Below are 18,677 nucleotides of genomic sequence, written 5' to 3'. Positions count from 1 at the left end.
GTGCAACTAGATAATTCACTTCAAAATATTTACTCAAGGTATGATCAAATAATGAACCATGTAAATTAATCATGTTCAAATAAGTGTGAATGAATGTCTCAAACCAAGTGCAAGTTTCAGGTACATAAGGTGAACTGAAGGACTGTACATTGCAACAATATTCCCATATTGGAAATGTAATGTAATAATAAGTTTATTGTATTATTTAAAAATTACAATAAAAAAATCCAAAACACCTGAATAGCAAAAGTGTCAAGTATTGGTAAAAATTCTAGAACCATAGCGTATTAAGATCAAAACGTAAAAACAGTTGACCCGGATCTGGACACAAATAAGTTCAATTCAAAATATGAATCACAAAATTGATGCTTTGTGTGCCAAGTCTAAAAGCTCCTTTGACATTACTGTTGTACTAGTGTCCCAGACGCTATCACAGTATCAACAGCTATACAGTCATTAACAGTATTACAGCACTAATATCCCTAACGCTGTACTAGTCTCAAGAAGCCTCTACAAATGATCTTATTTAACATTCTAAGAATATGTAGGCAATCATTTTTCCTGTGAAGAAACATGTAATTTAAGATCAGTTATGAAAGCAAATTCCATAAATCTAAATGCAGATGGAATCAGAACAGGGTATGAAGACGAGTGCTAAAATCAAGAAGATAATGCTTTATAATACTGGTCTAAAAATGTTGTTAGCATTATTATTGCAATATCTTCCCTAAGACTACAACAGTATCTAACAGCTTCCATAGTTGATCTTATTTTAGCCTTGTTAAAAATAGTTCTCAAATACTTTCTTCTTAAGAGTTTAGGGCAAATACATAAAATGTGAGGAAGGGATACGATTGCGAGTCCACAAATTCGACAAACAGTTTTATCTATTAAATACTGGGTTCAATTTCGCCTCAGATTCATAAATCGGATTATAAAACAATCTGAATCTTAAGAATTTAATTTTTACATGCCAGGCAAGTTTGAACCTAGGGGCTCTTGGCTCGGCAAGAGAAAGGTATTGAAGACTAAGTCCATGTGGTTGTATAGTTTGATCTGAGCTAAGTCAGAGTCCCTCTGTCTAACATTAAAAGTTCCATGGAATAGATTTTCGATTTAACAGTGCCAGCTCTAGGTTAGGTAGTTTGTATCCTCCTGTGTTCGTGGATAGAACATGCAATTCTAAATACATATGTAGTTTTTCTCACTTCCTGATGGATTAAGAACTTCAGTGATAATGGAGCCACTCTTGCACAGTCACAGAAGTAGTTCCAGGTGCTTCTGTAGTGAAGTGATATTGATGATTTTAGACTTAATTATAGCCTGGTGACACAGTGAAGAGTAGCTTTACGGAGAGGAAAGAGATCACAAATACATTGCATAAAGGTTTTGTCAAGACTGGCAATGGTCTTCTGATTTAGCACAGGAGATGCACATAACAGGTATGGAATAAGTTTCATATTTAATGCTTTCAATGATTGATTAAATGCTATACCGCCAAACAAGTATGTAAATCTTACAACAGATTTGGTGATCGTGGCTGACTTAAGCTTTCTGATGGTTAGATGGTTAGACCATGATATCTTGTTGTCAGATGTCACCCTGAGATAATCGTATTGTTTGACTATTTCAATCGTAGCATCTCCAAGGACCATCCTCGCAAACTTGGGTTTCTTTCCAAAAATCATGATTTTCGTTTTTGACTGATTGGCAAATAGCGTCCCTTCAAAGTCTAGGAGTGCTATTAATCTATAGCTGGTTGGATCTTGCTTAGAGCCCCTCTTGTATAATGGATGAGCTACTGCACCTTTCCAGGAGGAGTGTTCCCTTATTGCATTGTAACTAGGTCCACATCAAACATACTTTCCAAAAACCTGTCAGCAAATAAGACTGTTAGACTATAAAAAAACTAATTATAAATGATAAACATTGTGCCCAAGTGGACTTATCTTTTCATGCCTAAATGCCTAAACCATACATCATCTTCCTCGTACAACCCAAGTGGGTGAATAACCACAAAATAGAAAGGCAGAACACTTCTTGCATTTTGTACTCTAAATATCAGATCTATTGGGCAGAAATCACTTCACTTTCCTATTGATAGGACATGAATAACACCATTCCAACACGTCCAATTATGAAATGCAAGGTATAAGGCCCCCTTGGGCAACCCAAGTAAAAAAACAGATGGTTGATAATAGTAGAAAAAGGAAAATAATACAAAATAATAGATATCTTAGTTCTCTTGTATCATAATTGCTTTTTGGACTCAAGGCAGCATAATAGAGTAATCTTGCCAAATCAGAACGGAAGCCCCAACCTTGTATAGACCCAAAAGACACACAAAAATGCACGCTTCAAGACATATATCAAGATGTGGAATACAAATCATCAAAGGAATAAAACACAACTATTCCAGTACGATCTGGTCATTAAAACTAAACAAGAATAAAACAAAAATAGACCACAGCCTGAAACCACAGGGAAATAGACCCGTGGCACAATACTAGGGAGTTAATCACCTAAATGTACAGATATCTCCTCGTCGATGTTGAATCCATTTTGGATCTTGGTGTTAAGCTCCAAAATATACTAAGATTCCAATTGCCTCAGATTGCATGTACGATTACCCCGCTGAGATAAATTACCTACTGGTGGTTGCCAGTAGTTAGTTATAGTTAGGACCTTGTTTCCATAGGAAGAGCATTTTTTGTTTTGCCAATAACTTTAGAGCCGCTTGACGATTTTTCAAAACTTATACTTTGTTCAGTTCAGGTGCTGTCTTGAAAGTTTCTGGATGATCGGTCAAGCGGGGGTTGAGAAAAAGGAGAAGGGGGGGTCCCAAAACGAATTTTTCCATAGGGTCTTTCGACCTGCCCACAGCCCATACTGCTGAACGGAATCACACCAAATTTGGCAGTAAGGTAGATCTTGTTGCGCAGATTGTGCTTTTTGTAATTTGGTGTAAATCCGTTCAGTAGGTTTGGGGATATTCAAGGGCAAAACATATAGATACCCAGAGACGCAGTTCCTCAACAGATCAAACTGTCCCTGTGTGAATATCTGATTGGCTGCCAACACTTCAGCAAGGAAGTGTTGGCAGCCATCTTGGGTCTCGGCTTCAGCCAAGTCCCAGAAAAAGAAGCAAAAAAGAAAAAGGGCCAGGGTAGGGACACTCTGACTCCTTAGCTGTGGTGCTGGAGTCCAAGAGGGACCCACCAGGGCTAAAAAGCATTTTTTTTTTTTTTTTAAAGACAGGGGCGATCACAACGTAAAATGTGGGGGCAACCTCCCAGGGACCACCACCTGCCTGGGGCAAAATGCTAATTTAATGTGGGGTAGGCCGTATGCTCTCCCCCAGAGCCTAAGGGACTGCCACCTCCCCAGGGCAAATATTCAATTGTGTGCAGGTGCCTGCGCACCCCCCACCACATCCCCCAGGGACCGCCACCTTCCCGGGGTTGAATTATAAGAATGAAGAGGGTCCATCAATGACCCCCGGCACTGGACACCACCACATCCCCGGGCTGCTTCAGGTTAGAGGGGGTCTGTGCGGCCCCCTCAAAGAGCCAGTAATGGACCTGGAGGACCGCCACCCCTCACCCCCCCCCCAGGGCCAGCTCCTGCTATGTCCTGGGGTGTCCAGCCCCGGGACAGAGCTGTTTGTTATGACTTGGCCGGAATGTTGTCAGTTCCCACCAAGTAACAACAAACACTCTCCTCGCAGCAAGTAAGAGCTGTCAGACAGCTGTCAAACAACTGCTTTTGCAGACAGGGAGCTGCCTTTTTAGAAGCTCCCTGTGTGCAAAAACAGTGCCGGCTCCTGTAGGAGGCGGGGAGCCAGATGGGACCACAAAGGCTTTCAAGCTCCCCCCGCTGTCCCCAGGCCCCGGGGTATGGGATCCAGGGGGCTAAAAGCACCCAGGGGAGGGGTACCACGCAGCCCTCTGCACCTCCCACCTCCCCCATAAAAATACCAGGCCGTTCAGGCCATGATGATCATTTCACAGAAATTGGACCTCAACAGGAAGCATTTACAAATATAAACATAGTAGGTTCCCCAGTTAAAGCTCCACTTCTAGAAAGGACAAATGATCCTAACTCCTGGGCTTGGGGAAGGCACAGCAAGTGTGTTTACTCTGCGATTCTCTGTTAAAAAACGATCTGAAATCCTGCATGCAGGTAAATGGATCTTTCATCTTTTGGAGCGCAATCAGACACTCTCACACGCACTCCCACACCCAGACTTTCTTACAGTCAATCTCACATCCAGACACCCTCTCACACCTATTCTCACACCCAGAGAGACAGGCCCTGCGACCAACTCCTGCTGCGCATGGCCAAAGACCTTGAGCACTATAGGGTTGGGTAGTTGGCCACAGGAAGTGACTGCAGGCCAGGCTCTGTGGCCAGCCCCCTTTGCGCTTGGCCGAAGGCATTTCGCAGTGGTGCTTGGATTAATGTACAGTAATGAAAATTATATTACTTTTAAAAAAACATAGAAATTCACTGGAAAAAAAACAAAGGTTACTGGGTTGTTCTAGTTTGGAAATAGAATTAAAAACCCTTAGAAATTCACTTAAAAAAAACAAAGATTACAGGGACGTTAAAGTTAGGTTCTGAATTGACTCGCACAAAACCATAGAAATTCAGCAGTTGTAGTTAGTTATTTCATGTAACTATAACTCGCACACTTATCATGCACTGCTAATTACCCCAGATATTACAGCACTCATGACAACTTTTATAACGTCAATAAAAATATCAATGAAACATTAGCAAATTATTGAAGAAAAAACTGTGCGTGGTGGGGGCTCGAGTTCTAGTTACATTAGGCTGCGAGTAATAGTTACTTGAAATAAATCTAACTATAACTGCTGAATTTCTATGGTTTTGTGCAAGTAGATTCAGAACCTAACTATAATGTCCCTGCAACCTTTGTTTTTTTAAGTGATACATATATATCTCCATCCCAGTGGCAGTTGCCACTGGATAGTTATAGCCAGGACCACGTAGCACTGTTTGACCAATCTTCACAGAACTTTCATAAAAAAAGTCACACCCACCTCTGCTCCTTCCTGGAAAGATTCTGGGTGATCCGCCAAGCAGAGCTGAGAAAAAGGGGGGTCCCAAAACAAGTTTTCCTAATTAATATTGCCATAGGGAAATTAGACACCACTTCAGCCAAAATAACTCAATGAAATTACGCCATATTTGGCAGAAAGCAAGATCTTTGCCCAGAAAGCATGCTTTTTGTTATTTGGTGTACTTCTGTTCAGTAGTTTTTGAGAAATTAAGGTTAGATATTTCATGCTGCGGAGGATCCGCTGAGTCAACCGACCTAAAGATGAGATATTGGCAACAGCACCTCAACAAAGATCTGAAGTTAGCTATTTTAGGACTGGGGGACTAAATCCCCTGCCCTGAAAAAAAAAGTGTAGAAAACCCATATACGGACCAAATGAAGGGATATCCTGCTCCCTCAAGCTTGATGAGGGGTGTCCCCAGGGCCAAAACATTTTATTTTTTTTTATTTACTGCCAATTTGCATTTGGTGAGCCAAGGCTGGAGTTGGATGAGGGCGGCGCAGTGTATTTTATAAAGAAGGAAGGCATGCAGTGCCCTTGTCAAGCCTCCATAAGACCCCGGGAACCCCATCTGCCAGGACCAATTTGTTATTTAAAGGTGAGGGATCATGCTGCCATGAGGTTCCAGGGACCTAATCCCTTGTGGCTGCTTCTTAAATTGGAGAGGAGGACATGCAGCCCCCCACCTCAAGCTTTTTTTAGTGCCCAGGGACCCCATTCCTCAGGGACTTTTAACCTTTAATTTGGGGGGGGGGGGGGATTACTCACAGGCCTGCACCATGCTTTGGCCTCGGGACCCTATCACCTGAGGGGCCTGCTCCTTCGCTATGATCACCCAGGAGAAAGTCTTTTCCTGCCCGTGAGAGCATGTGCAGGAAAGTCTCTATTGCTCCTACCCAGCAGGAGCAGAAAGTTTTTTCTGCCAGGTGGGACCACAGATATTTCTCGCTGTCCGTGCTGTAGCAGGCAAGGCAACAAAGAGTTGCTTCCCCCTGGCCGGAGTAGGCCGAAAGGCATCTCCTGCAATGCCGGCTCCTGCTGCACCCAGGAAGGGTGCCTGCAGGGGAGCCGGCAGGGCTGTAGGGGCTTTAGGACTCTCCAAAGCCACAACACAAAAAACATGCTGTAAGGTGCCCCAGGACACTTCAGTTAAAAAAAAAAAAAAGTGTTGCAGGTTCCTAACCCAACCTCACAAATGTTGTAGGATGCCCCATGTGGTCTCTGGGCCACCCCAGATTTTCAAAAGAAATTAAACAAAAAACCAAAACATGTTGCCGGCTCTTGCGTGGACCATGGAGCAACTTGCAGGGAGTCGGTGGGGCAGCAGGGTCCCTGGTGCTCCCATCAGGGCCCTTAATAAAAATTAAAGTTGTGGGTGTCCTGGGGAGGCACCCGGACACCCCAAAATATTTTAAAAAAAGAATAAAACAGCAATAAATGAGCAGCAAAGGATGCTCATTTATTATTTCCTGCTACAGCATGGAGCACCCCCTAATGTCCTGCAAGGGGTTGTTATTTGCATTTTATGGATCTTGGTGGTGCCCCAAGAAGGGACAGGGCACTACCAAGCCTACTTTTTAATGTTTTCGGGGGCTGAATAGAGTCCAACAGCCCCACAGTACAAAAAAACAAGTCTCCTTGGTCAGCAAAAATGAATGACCCCAGGTGAGCTTACCATTTTTTATGGCTGGAGCTGTATGCTTTTTAGCTGGAGTACAGGGCCCCCTTGTGGGTTGTTTTTGTGGCTGAATTCTACGGCCTGAAAATGTTAAATGAAAGACTCAGATATGTTTATAGTTTTTTAATAAGACTTTATTAAAAAAAATAATGGCAATAACTTTTATTACACATTGCAATGTGTGGATGAATGAAATACACTTTTTATTTGAATTATTGATGATGTTTTGAAGAAACTTATAGACCCACTTTTCATATTTTGGTATTCTGACCATCTGACAAAGTCAGAAATTCTGCCTTAATTAAAATATCATCATTCATTTTGCAACATCACATAGCCTGCGGGGTTTGTGTGCAGGGCCGACCACAGGCGTGGCGCTGCGCCTAACTGTACGCTGTGCACACCAAAGGCCATGCACTGCAGGGGACAGGCTACTCATGGGTGGTTGAAGGCCGGGCCTGGCCACCGGGCATGCCCTGTACCCAACCCCAGACTGCTCACAACCAAACGTCATGTGCCTCAGCACGTAGAGAGCTCACGGGGTGGGTTACAGTCAATGCCTGACCCCAAGCCGTGTACTGCGCTCAACCCCATGCCACGCACACCAATCAACATCTTACTTTACATTAAAAAATCTATAGAAATTAATGGAAGAAAAGTTAAAGTGACATTATAGTTAAGAATTGCAACAGTATGTTACTTTACATTCATAAAAAAAAAACTTAGAAAGTCACTGAAAAAAACAAAGGTTAAAGAGACATTGTGGGAGGTGAAAATGTCAGTAAGAACTTTCAATTTTAAAATAACAAAACCACGGAAATTCACTTGTTATAGTTATTGTAAGCAAGTGTAGCTCGCACCCTAAAGTAACTATAACACACACCCTTGCTTTGCACTGCTAATTACCTCACATATTACATCTCTCATGACATGTTCTATGACATCATTGATAACATTTCTACCACGCCTGAAATTACATCATTGAAGACAACACTGTGTATGTCAGAGGTGTACTGGGGGCTGGTGGGAGCTGGATCCATAGCTAGCAGCTGTTTTCACTTCTCCCTTCAGGTGGGAGCAAAGCTGTTTCTGCCCAGGACAGGGGACTTAGTCCCTGAGTTCTAAAATGCCTGCCTTCACGTCTTTGTTATGCTGTGGCAGCCAATCATATCTTATCTCAAGATCTGTTGGCTTCAGGAATCCTCCATGGCATGAAATATCTACATTTTTTTAGCCCTAATTTCCTGAAAACTACTGAATCAAATCCCAAAAAAGCACGCTTTCTGGACCAAGCTCTTGCTACCATTCTACCAAATTTGGTGTAATTCAGGTCAGCCGTTTTGGATGTAGCTGTGTCTAATTTTCCTGTAGAAAAATCAATGAGGAAACTTGTTTTGGGACCTCCCTCCCTTTTTCTCCGCCCTCGCTTGACGGTTCACCATGAGACTTTTTTCTGGAAAGTTTTGTGATGATTTGTCAAATAGCACCAAAGTAATATATAAGCAAACCAAAAAAAAAATAATTCTATGGAAACTGTCCCAAACTATAACTACCCAGTGGCAACCGCTGGGAGATAAATTTATTTATATAACCCTGCAAAACCCCCTATGCACAGTGTGGGGTTGGCAGCACGCTGGGTTTGGCCTCAGGGTCATGTGCGGCTGGGGGTTGGCCCCCCGCTGCATTAATAAAAATAGAAATTCTTCGGAAAAAAAAACACATAGGTTACAGGGGTGTTATAGTTAAGAATTAGTATCTAAAAACCCATAGAAATTCACTGAAAAAAACAAAGGTTACAGGGATGTTATAGTTAGGTTCAGAATGTACATGCACAAAACCATAAAAATTCAGGTGTTATAGTAAGTTATTTCAAGTAACTATAACTCGTGCCCTAAAGTAACTATAACTTGCTCCCTCGCCATGCACAGTTAATTACCCCACATATTACATCATTCATGACATCTTCAGTGGCATCATTGATATTATCACCGCAACATTTGCAATAAAATTATTGTTGAGAAAGCTGTGCATGGCGGAGGGCGCAAGTTATAGTTAGCTTAGGGCATGAGTTATAGTTACTTGAAATAACTCCAGCTTTACCAGCTGAATTTCTATAGTTTTGTAAGTGTAGATTCTGACCCAAACTATAATGTCTCTGTAACCTTAGGTTTTTACAGTGAATGTATACATATATAAATGTATCTCCATGGTGCTCCTAATTGGCTTCATTCCGCTATGGAAGTGACACTAAAGTCGCATATAAGCACCACCCCTTTGAATCAAGGTTAATTCCTTTCTTTCCACATCTTCAGAGGTGGATCCAGAGCTCCACTCCGTCGTCACGTAATGACATTTTTTCATTTTTTCTCAAAATTGTTTTCTCCACCAGTGTACAAGGGAACCCTGCCCCCTCCAGAGATTAGTGTTTAAACCTTACAGAGACTGTCGCAAACAAATGCCTCAGTGGTGCCTTTGGTGTTTTGGTCACAGCTGTAAGTCATGGGAGCTGTGTGCCCACATGAACCTGAAGGAGATCTGGGAATGGGAAGTTGTACATGGGTGAAACACCCGAAGAATCCACAAATTGTCTACTCCCTACGGGGTCAAGAGTTTGGACTTGAACCTGCTTCCAAAGCCGTTCTCACGACAAGTGCTTGTCATGGTTAAAATCTTTGGGTAAGTCTAAATCTGAGTGGAAGAGGAAATGCAAGAAAGCCAAGCAGGATTCATCCCATCTCACCAATTTATCTCCAGAGAAAATGTAAGGGCATCAGTGTGCCATTCGGTCTTTGGTGGCGATTTCGATTCGAGCACCAAAATCTGCACCAGTCCCTTCGACACTGATGGCTGTCCCAATGCCGCTGGAGGAGGACCTTCCATCTATAGTAGTGTTCAGCTCAACTTTGAGGCCATACCCGGAATCCACTTTATTGCCCCCTGTCCTCATTTAGTCTTACTTGGATAGAATATTGCCTTCTCCACAGACCCATCCCCAGGGTCTCTATCAGCTTTTTGGATCCGACTCTTATAGGAATCACCTTTCGGAGCTGACAGTGGAGATGATTGGAGAGAATTTCCACACATCTATGATGAGGTCAACAATTTGTACATATACCTACAAGAAGCTAGTGGGTTGGACACTTCTTCTGACACTCCCCTGATTTGCCCCAGGCCACCTATGGAATAGACTACCTCCTTTGCTGTTGTGATTAGGCATGCAGCTAAAGTTCTAGACCTACAGTTCCACTCTATGGAAGTCACAACTAATATGCTCATGAAAGTACTTCACCTGGACAGGCATCCTCTCAACCTCTGCAACTTTTTTATAAAACCCTCACAGACACACTACTGGGCACTTGGACTAAACCATATGTTTGCCCACCCAGGTCCTTTACGCCATAGAATGGTGCCAGGCGACCCTGAATTTCTTAAGCAGTACCCTAGTCACGAAAATCTTCTGGTCGAGGTTTCCATAAGCAAGGTGAACCCAAATGCATTTCTGATAGCTTCACCGGAGGATAGAGAATTCATGAGAATTGGCTCATTCCGAAAACTGATGTTCTCATCGGTCAGCCTTACCTTGGGGAGATTCGACACAAGCTGCTTACTTGGTTGTTATGCACATGCCCTTTTGGGCCACGGTAGGCGAGTTTTTGTCGGCAGCCTATGAAGACTTACAGAACACTCTGGCTCAAACTATTGGTTGGATGGTCAGGATGCCGGCAAATACTTTATACTGTCTGGCTTGGGTGCTACTGTTTGTTTGGTCCAAGTAATCAACATGAATGTGATGCTCAGTCACCACGCTTGGAGTAAGTTCACAGACTTCTCAGGGAATGTCTCAGCACCTCTTATAGACATTTCGTTTGACAACTGTTGCCTGTTTAGCTAGATGACAGATTCAGTACTGGAGAGATTTAAGGAGAGCCGAGCCACAATGCATTCTTTGGGCCTTTCAGTGCCTGCGCATCTGTTGTCTCAACAGTTGCAAGCCTTTTGGAGGCAATCCAGAGGTTTGGGTAGCAGCAGCACCAAGATCCACCTCCTCTGCAGCAGGTCCTGCAGTCCCTTTGAGGTTGGGGCACGATTCCAGTAGACAACATCTGGGCCATCACTGGCAGCAATAGTCTCAGTCTTCTTTCTCGTATGGCAAACCGTAACATCAGTCAAATGGATCCTCCAGATTGTTCAACAGAGCTAATTCCTACCATTCCTTTCAGAACCACTGCATCTCCCTCCTAGATCAGAGCAGCTTTCTCGAGAAGCACTGGACCCTTTTGCTTCTGGAGGGGCAGGACCTTTTGACCAAAGGAGCTAAAGAGATGTACCAGCCTCAGAAACAGGAAGTGGATGTTATTCCCATCATTTTTTCGTGCTAAAGAAGAATGGAGGCATTTGTCCTATTCTGTATCTCCGTTCTCTGAATACTTTCCTGTAGAAGGACAAATTCAATTGGCCCAGGTTCTGTCTGTCCTGGATCCAGGCAGCTGGGTGGTGCCTTTGGACCTGTAGGATGCCTACTTTCATGTACCTGTCCTGAAGTCCCACAGATGATACCTGCAGGGGCCAGGAGCATTGTCAGTTTGCTGTGCTCCCCTCCAGCATTACCAGAGCACATTGGGTTTTCACGAAAGTGATGGTGGTAGCGGAAACACATTTTTGAAGATCAGGATACCAGTTTTTCCTCTACCTCGACGACTGGCTGATGGCCACTTTCAGCCATAGACCACCTCCAGATGACAGGGGGCCTCCTGAATTCACTAGGGCAAAGTCACACACCTGACTCCTTTGCAGCGGCTCCTTTTCATTGGAGCCTTTCCTGATACAGTGCTGTTCACGGTCTTCCCTCCATCGCAAGACATACTTTCTGCCTTCATCCTAGGTCTCAGTGAGAGTTGCTGTGAGGCAGACCTTTCTCCCTGCCCTACTGAGAGCTGATGGTGGTGATGGATGCATCTCTCCTGGGTTGGGGAGTGGGTCATCTAGGAGAGTTGGTGATAAGAGGACTCTAGTCTCCACCATAAACCCAACTCCACATCAGCCTGTTGAAGATGAAACCATTTACTTGGCTACGAAGGCCGTCCCATCATCTGTCAGAAGGAGACTGGTACAGGTCCACATGGACAACACCACTGCCATGTAGTACTGTTACAAGCAGCGCAGAGTCCGGGTCTGTGCCAAAAGGCTGTTTGTCGTGGTGGTTGCAGCGTCATGGCATCTCCCTGGTTGTGAATCACCTAGTGAGATCTTTGAACACCAGGGCTGACAAGTTCAGCTTATGGCGCCTATCGGATCGCGAATGGTGGTTAAATCCTGAGGTGACCTGAGACGGCTGGACAAACATACATGCGCACTGAGGGGAGTGCTCTGTGCGCTCCCCTCCATGGCTGTTATCCCCAATGCCCCACCCCTTTTACTACAAAACGATAATAAACACGGTTTATTATCGTTTTGTAGTAAAAGGTTTGCTGGTGGGGGTGGAGGGGGCGGGTGATGCTCCTCTGCCATAACGGAGGAGCCGCCACTGCTCTGAAGATTGTTCTTGCTGTGAGCTCATCTCATTAGTGAACTTCAATTCTTGCAGTGCAGTCAAAGCTGTGTTAAGGACCAGCACAGCCTTTTTGCCTAAAGTAGTGGCTCCCTTTCACGTTGGACAATCCTCAACCCTTAGGGCCTTCTTTACTCTACCTCATCAAAAAATGAGGAGAGACTCCATCAGCTGGCTCCAAGAGAGCCTTTAACTTTTATATTGAGCACACCAAAGACTACCTTTTGAACGATCTGCTCTTTGTGGATGTCTCTGGGGTAATGAAAGGCAAGGCAGTGCAGAAAAGGTTAAAGTGATGTTCTAGTTGGGTATCATAAAAAAGATCTAGATGTACGTTAAAAAATAGAAATTAACTGTAAAAACAAAGGGTAGAGTGACGTTATAGTTAGGTGTTGAAATGAGCTAAGAACTTGCTCTTAAAGAAAATAATACTGAATTGATGAACTAAGTATAATTTTCACACTCGTAATGCAATGCTTATGGAACACACACTACATCACTCATGACGTCAAATGCCATAATTTTTGACATCACTAATATCATGATTGATGACTTCACTAATGACATCATCCAGGTTGCATATCTGTCACGTCAGCTACATTTGGTGGATGTCATCTTCTTTTTAGTGGTATTCACTCTACCAAGAAACAAAATACCTCAGTAGGCTTTATAGAGGTCAGCCACTTTTTAAACCTTGAACACCATCCAAAACGTTTTCATTTTATATTCAGCTTAATCGGATCAGCTTCTTAATCAGTTCACAAGACCACAATTATGAGACAGTCGCCTGACAGGTATCTACTGGGCCTTGATAAGGCACCTTCACCTAGACCAGGGGTCTTCAAACTGGGGGGAAGGTGATCCTATGGGGGCCTTAACTGATCCCATGGGCGAATGCCAGGCTCTGGCCAAAAGATGCATCAGGCTGATAACAGTACTTTGTTTTCAGCTGGAAACAAATGAGCGGCAGTAAGCCTCTCTTTAGTGGGCCATCAGCAACTTCTTTTGTTATTTATATCTGGCTGGGAGTATGCGTCAAAAGAGAATGGACTCTAAATACATCTCAACACCTCTGAATTTCTGATAATCACACTGTGGATACATTTAGACGTTAGTAAAGCCTAGCTAACCAGAATAGTACGGTTGGCAATCATGCACTTGATTGCATTTTTAAAATGGTTCACATAACTTAACTGCAATGTTTAATTAAGTATAGGCATATTTAAACATTGCCAATTTAACAGAATAATTCTGAAATTTTTGGGGAGTGGGGCACTGGTGTGGCATTAAAAAGTTTAAGGACCCTTAGGACAACCCTCTGTTGTTTAGTACAGTACAGTACAAACGTTACTGAGATTAGGACAATGGCATGCAACTTTAAAGCCACTCTTTCAGTCACACTGTGACTTCAAACATCTCTTAGTGGGTCACCCCTCCATATGTCAGTCTTCATGGATGTGCCATGTCTTAAAACTTTCTTCATGTAAACATCCTCTACTCATACATACTGCTGCACTTTACATATAATTGTATACAGAACTGTGTGACTTATATTTAACATGGGTATGTGCCCAAACCTCCACAGGTGGATAATCTATTGTGAACAGTAACTTTAGCTTCACTCACAGATTTTTGGCAGCAGGCTTTGCTTTTTACCTGGAGCCTGCTTAGAAACGTGCCTTTACAACCAAGCCAGGTATGCTCAGCATGTATCTTGTTTAAGCGGATACTGCTTGCATTCAAATCTTTACTAATATGTATGCCATATGTCATGTAGCTTCTGCAATGCAAAGCCACACTTGTCTCCAAGGCATACCTCTTGTCCATTTTATTGACCGACACCTATACTCAGTAATTTTAGGCTGTACATCATTATAGGCACTTTACTACCATTTCTAAGGGATGTAATAGATTATAGAGTCATTTTAGTTATAGTATCATTGATGACGTTATCACTCACGTAATCAATTATGTAATTTAACAGGTCATGAGTGAGATTATAAGCAGTGCATGACATTGGCACAGATTTGCTGTTCTGCACACATTTTGTAGAGTCATCTTAGTGAATATTATTTTATAGATTCGAACGCTCCTCTTGCATGGGCTATATGCTTTCCTGAACTGTCCAAACCTTCTGTACTATACAAAGTATATATTCTGTGGTCGCATGGAAGCACCCTCAGCAAGTTCCATGAGGTTCTGTAGAAATTAATTCACGAGTAGGATGATACATGCATAACTCTGTTATCCTTCATTCTATCATTGGCCATAACTAATCTGCCACTTATCTCTTTTTTTGGGGGTACCAAAGTAAAGGAGGGCACCTTTGTGAATGCAGGTGGCTGTCCTGTTGTGTTTGAAGTCACTGCTTGCTTGACAGATCTATGGGTTTTCCACACATGTTTTTTTCTTCACAGACTAAAATTAACCATGCACTGTCAACAGACAGAATGCTAGCCATCTGGTCTGTTGTGCACTTGATGCACAACAATTGTAGTAGTATGTTTAACAATCATTGGCTGTAAAACCTATTGTTTTAGCTAATGCGTTTTCTTTTATGGTAGATGACTGCAATGAATATGCCTGTATTCAAAGATAACTGGCATGGATGTGCCCACATCCACAGTGGCCATCTTTGAAACCATTTTATTTTATTTTAACAAATCCTGTTCAAAGATATCTGATGTGGATGTGCATGCACCAGTGGTGACCATCTTTGAACAGGATTGACAATAGTAAAAAAGGGACATTGAAGGATGCGCCATGAATGGCCAACATGAAATGGTAAAAAAAAACTAAAAAAAACTGACCAGCTGCCAAAAGTGCTGTGAGTCACCAGAAGTTAGCAAGGAGGCATACGGATCAAGGAGAATCTGCATGGAGGATGAGAAATGTTAAGAGGTTAAATAAGAGACGGATGAGGGACGCAAAAAGAGAAACAGGTAAAGGAGGAGTGTTGACAGAAAGAGGGAGGCAAAACAGACCCTTGCAAGCACTGCAATGCACAGTCTCACAGCAGTGGAAGATAACTATTGAAGACACTGTGAAACTGAAAGCTGGGTAGGACAGGCTCAAGATTAGGACAGAGAGCCATTGAATCAGAAGTAGGGAATTGAGATAGACAAGAAAGCGGTTTTGTCATGAGCAAGGGAATGAACCAAAGCCTATTGTACGTGTATTAGTAAGTCTTCAACAAGTTGCTAAAGCTGTCTGCAGCCAAAACCTAAAAAAAAAGTGTTGCACTTGCTACAAAAAGTGCTAGATGCACCTGAGAGGTTTGTTGTTATTCCATTGAAATGTGATCATGTTTTCCAGGCTTGACGAGCATGGTGATCTGTGATTAACCATATGCCATCGTAGTGATGAATATGTTTAGTGGTCTTTTTAAATGTGTTAGTAGGGCATACTATTTATTTACTTGAATTTATTTAAATCTGATTCACATTTTAAGCAAGATCATAGAAAATAAATTTTTGAAGACAAGAAATAAAGTGAGGTACAAGGGAGAGAGATAAGGAGAGCGGGTAGGGCAGGAGGAGGTAGGGAAACTGGAAGGGAAAGAATGAGTATAACAAATGCTGCTGGGTACTGTGACCAATGACTGTTTAAAATATAATTGGATCCATGTGCAGGTAAGCAGCTCTTATTGGCAAAGAGTGGAAGATGAGTGTTGTTAATTCTTTCTTGAGAGCTTTTTGTGGTTCTGTGCTATGTGTGCCCACAAGTTGCCAAGAATTACCACCAATGCGCGAGGGCCAACATTTTACTAGTGTTGGAATTCTAATCACCAATTGTATGCCCTGAAGATGCTAAGGATTATCCCATTGTGCTAGGGACACTAGGGTGGACTTTGGGCATTACATTCATACGCTCCTCCAACATGCATGCACAGGCGCAGATACTCATAGAAAGAGACACACACAGAGAGGCGCACACACAGATACATGCCCACTTGCACAGTATCAACATCTTTTATCTTCTGCTCGGTGCTACACCCCTATTTTTGCTTCTGCCTCCGGCAGTCAGGAGGTAGAAGAGCAGACTAGAGTACCTGTACAACTTGGGTAACAGAGAGACATGAATGCCTAAGTGGAATGAGCAAGCAAGAGATCTCTGGGGAAGAGGAAGTTCAATAGAGCAAACATGAGTGCCTCGAATAAATGGGCCATCAGGTATTGTTGGGCTGCTGCTGGAACGGTGGCTTTCATGTTTTCTGCAAGTAAGAACTTTGTTATGTCTCCCCTTACCCCCTTCTCTCCCCCCACTCCTCCACCCCCCTTGCTGGTTAGACTAGCAAGGGGTCATCTTTTTTAACCTTTTATAACCAGGTGGAAGCTATCTTCTACCTGCATAGCAACCAGGTAGTTTGAGAAAACACACAACAGATTTGCTTCAGGGCACTGCTAGACAACGACAATGAGGCAGAGTTTGAAAGGATCCAAATACTTCTGTTTGCATTTGAGATTGCTTTTTTGTACTTAAGTTTACAGCACAGTTGTTAACAATCTCCTCTTGGTTGGTTGCTCACCACTTAGAGGACTTGGCTTGTCAACGTCAGCATACTTTTCAAAGATGGACTACTCAGTAGCATTCATAGGGCAGCACAGTCATGTATACGATTAGTGCATTATTGTTTGAGATAAAGTAGCATTTATGTCAATTGAAGTGATGATGTAACCTGTTGTGAAACTACTCAACCTGTCAGATAACCTTTTTTCATCTTACAGATTCATTCTTCCTGGAGACGTAGACATAGAAGATATCCCTTATGAAGAGTTCCTGTCACCTGCTGAAGAAGCAAACAGTAGAAAAGAGCAGGAATCTAGGAAGCAGCAAGATTTGCTAAAGCGTGTTAACTTTTCCAAGTAAGCAAGAAAACAGACTGTAGTTATTACAAATTATAATCAGACCTATTTTTGATAAGTAGTTCCCTCATCCCTTGTTAGCAGTGGACATTCTTCATTTCTCTTTAATCCATCTGTTACGTAGTGCCTGAAAATTATTTCTAAATATGGGAAATCATTCAAAAATAGATATTGGTTTGAAGAATTCACTGCACAAATTAGCAACTGCGTCAGGGTCTCTGGTACTTTGTTGAAGATAAGCAAAATATTAAGTTCGCCATGCATTGTGCTTTTTTTACCAGCATAAGTTTGCAGTTTTCTTTGTTATTAAAAATTGAAAAATGTGCAAAATATAATCTGGGTTGTTTTCCAAGATTTCTATCTCCTTTATTGAAGATACTAAGTAAGTGGCAGTGCTATGAAGCTAGAAGGAAGGACTTGGTCACAAAATAACAACTATTATTTTATATTTAAGAAACCCATAGGCACTTTCAATATTTTGTTTACCGTTTTTATAGAGTACAGTTCATGTTTATTGGGTGGTTGTGTGGTTCACCTAGAATTCAGTCAAAAGAGCAACAGTACTTATAATACAGAAACCAAATCAGTACATGAAAAAGGGCACTTACCACAACAAATCGCCTTTCAACGAGTTTGTCCAGGATATACCTGCATGGAACTTATATCTGAAAGAGACTTGGAGCCATGGTTTCCTTACCCTAGAATTATCTCAAGGCCTCATATTGAATCTGGGGATTTTCTAGCAGTACCCCTGCGTGCCGGTAGTTGCCGTTGTTTGGATCTGCATTGGCCACGCTGGAAGGGATATGCGTGGTTCTATATAGGTGCCACTAGGCACACTGACATCAGTTCTTCTTTTGCTGCGCCAGTCAACGCAGATCTGAGAGCTACCCCTAGTCAATTTGTGACTGACCTTTTCTCAACTTGGCGTCACTACTTGTTTGATATTTATTACCTTAACCCAGCAGCCCACCCAGAGTGCTTGTTGGTCCAAGCCTCCACTTCCTAAACCAACTGTGGCTCATTCCCCATCACTCCACTGGATAGGATAGGGTATACAAGAGGCTGGATACCTTTGGTAAGATGATGTCCTTTTCTGCCAGCCTAGCTAGCACTGTAGTCGGTGACCGATATACCCATACAATCTGGGATACGGTCGGGCAGATGCTGTCTATGGTCTCCGAGAAGGTCCGAGCCATACTGTCACAGGCAATTGCAGATAAGAAAGATGCAGGGAAGTTCACCATCAGATGTGGACTGGGTACGACTGACTCGCTGGTCAGAGCAATTTCATCATCAGTGGCCCTTAGGTGCTACGCCTGGCTGAGAACCACTGGCTTTTTGGGGGCTGTCCAAACTTCACTTATACACATGGCCTTTGATGGCTCTCGGCTTTTTGGTGAGAAGGTACAGTGAGTGGGAGCGTTTTAAGGATAGCAGAGCTATGGCCAGATTTTTGAGCCTATCCATGGCCGCTCTCCAACCCCAGTCCTCCTTTT

General features: G+C 42.8%; 1 protein-coding gene across 2 annotated transcripts in view; it reads left to right on the top strand.

Moving 5' to 3' along the window:
* Positions 1 to 18,677, top strand: part of NBAS (NBAS subunit of NRZ tethering complex) — a 1,762,396-nt gene that overhangs the window by 441,864 nt on the left and 1,301,855 nt on the right. For both annotated transcript variants that reach the window (XM_069235962.1, XM_069235961.1), the window contains exon 18: positions 17,041 to 17,178. In XM_069235962.1, the coding sequence (XP_069092063.1) occupies positions 17,041 to 17,178 (138 nt within the window). The remainder of the gene's footprint in view (positions 1 to 17,040; positions 17,179 to 18,677) is intronic.

The sequence above is a fragment of the Pleurodeles waltl genome, chromosome 5 (genome assembly GCF_031143425.1).
Source record: "Pleurodeles waltl isolate 20211129_DDA chromosome 5, aPleWal1.hap1.20221129, whole genome shotgun sequence".
Classification (NCBI taxonomy): Eukaryota; Metazoa; Chordata; class Amphibia; order Caudata; family Salamandridae; genus Pleurodeles; species Pleurodeles waltl.
The sequence above is the reverse complement of the archived record's forward strand: the minus strand, read 5'-3'. Positions and strand labels throughout refer to the sequence as shown.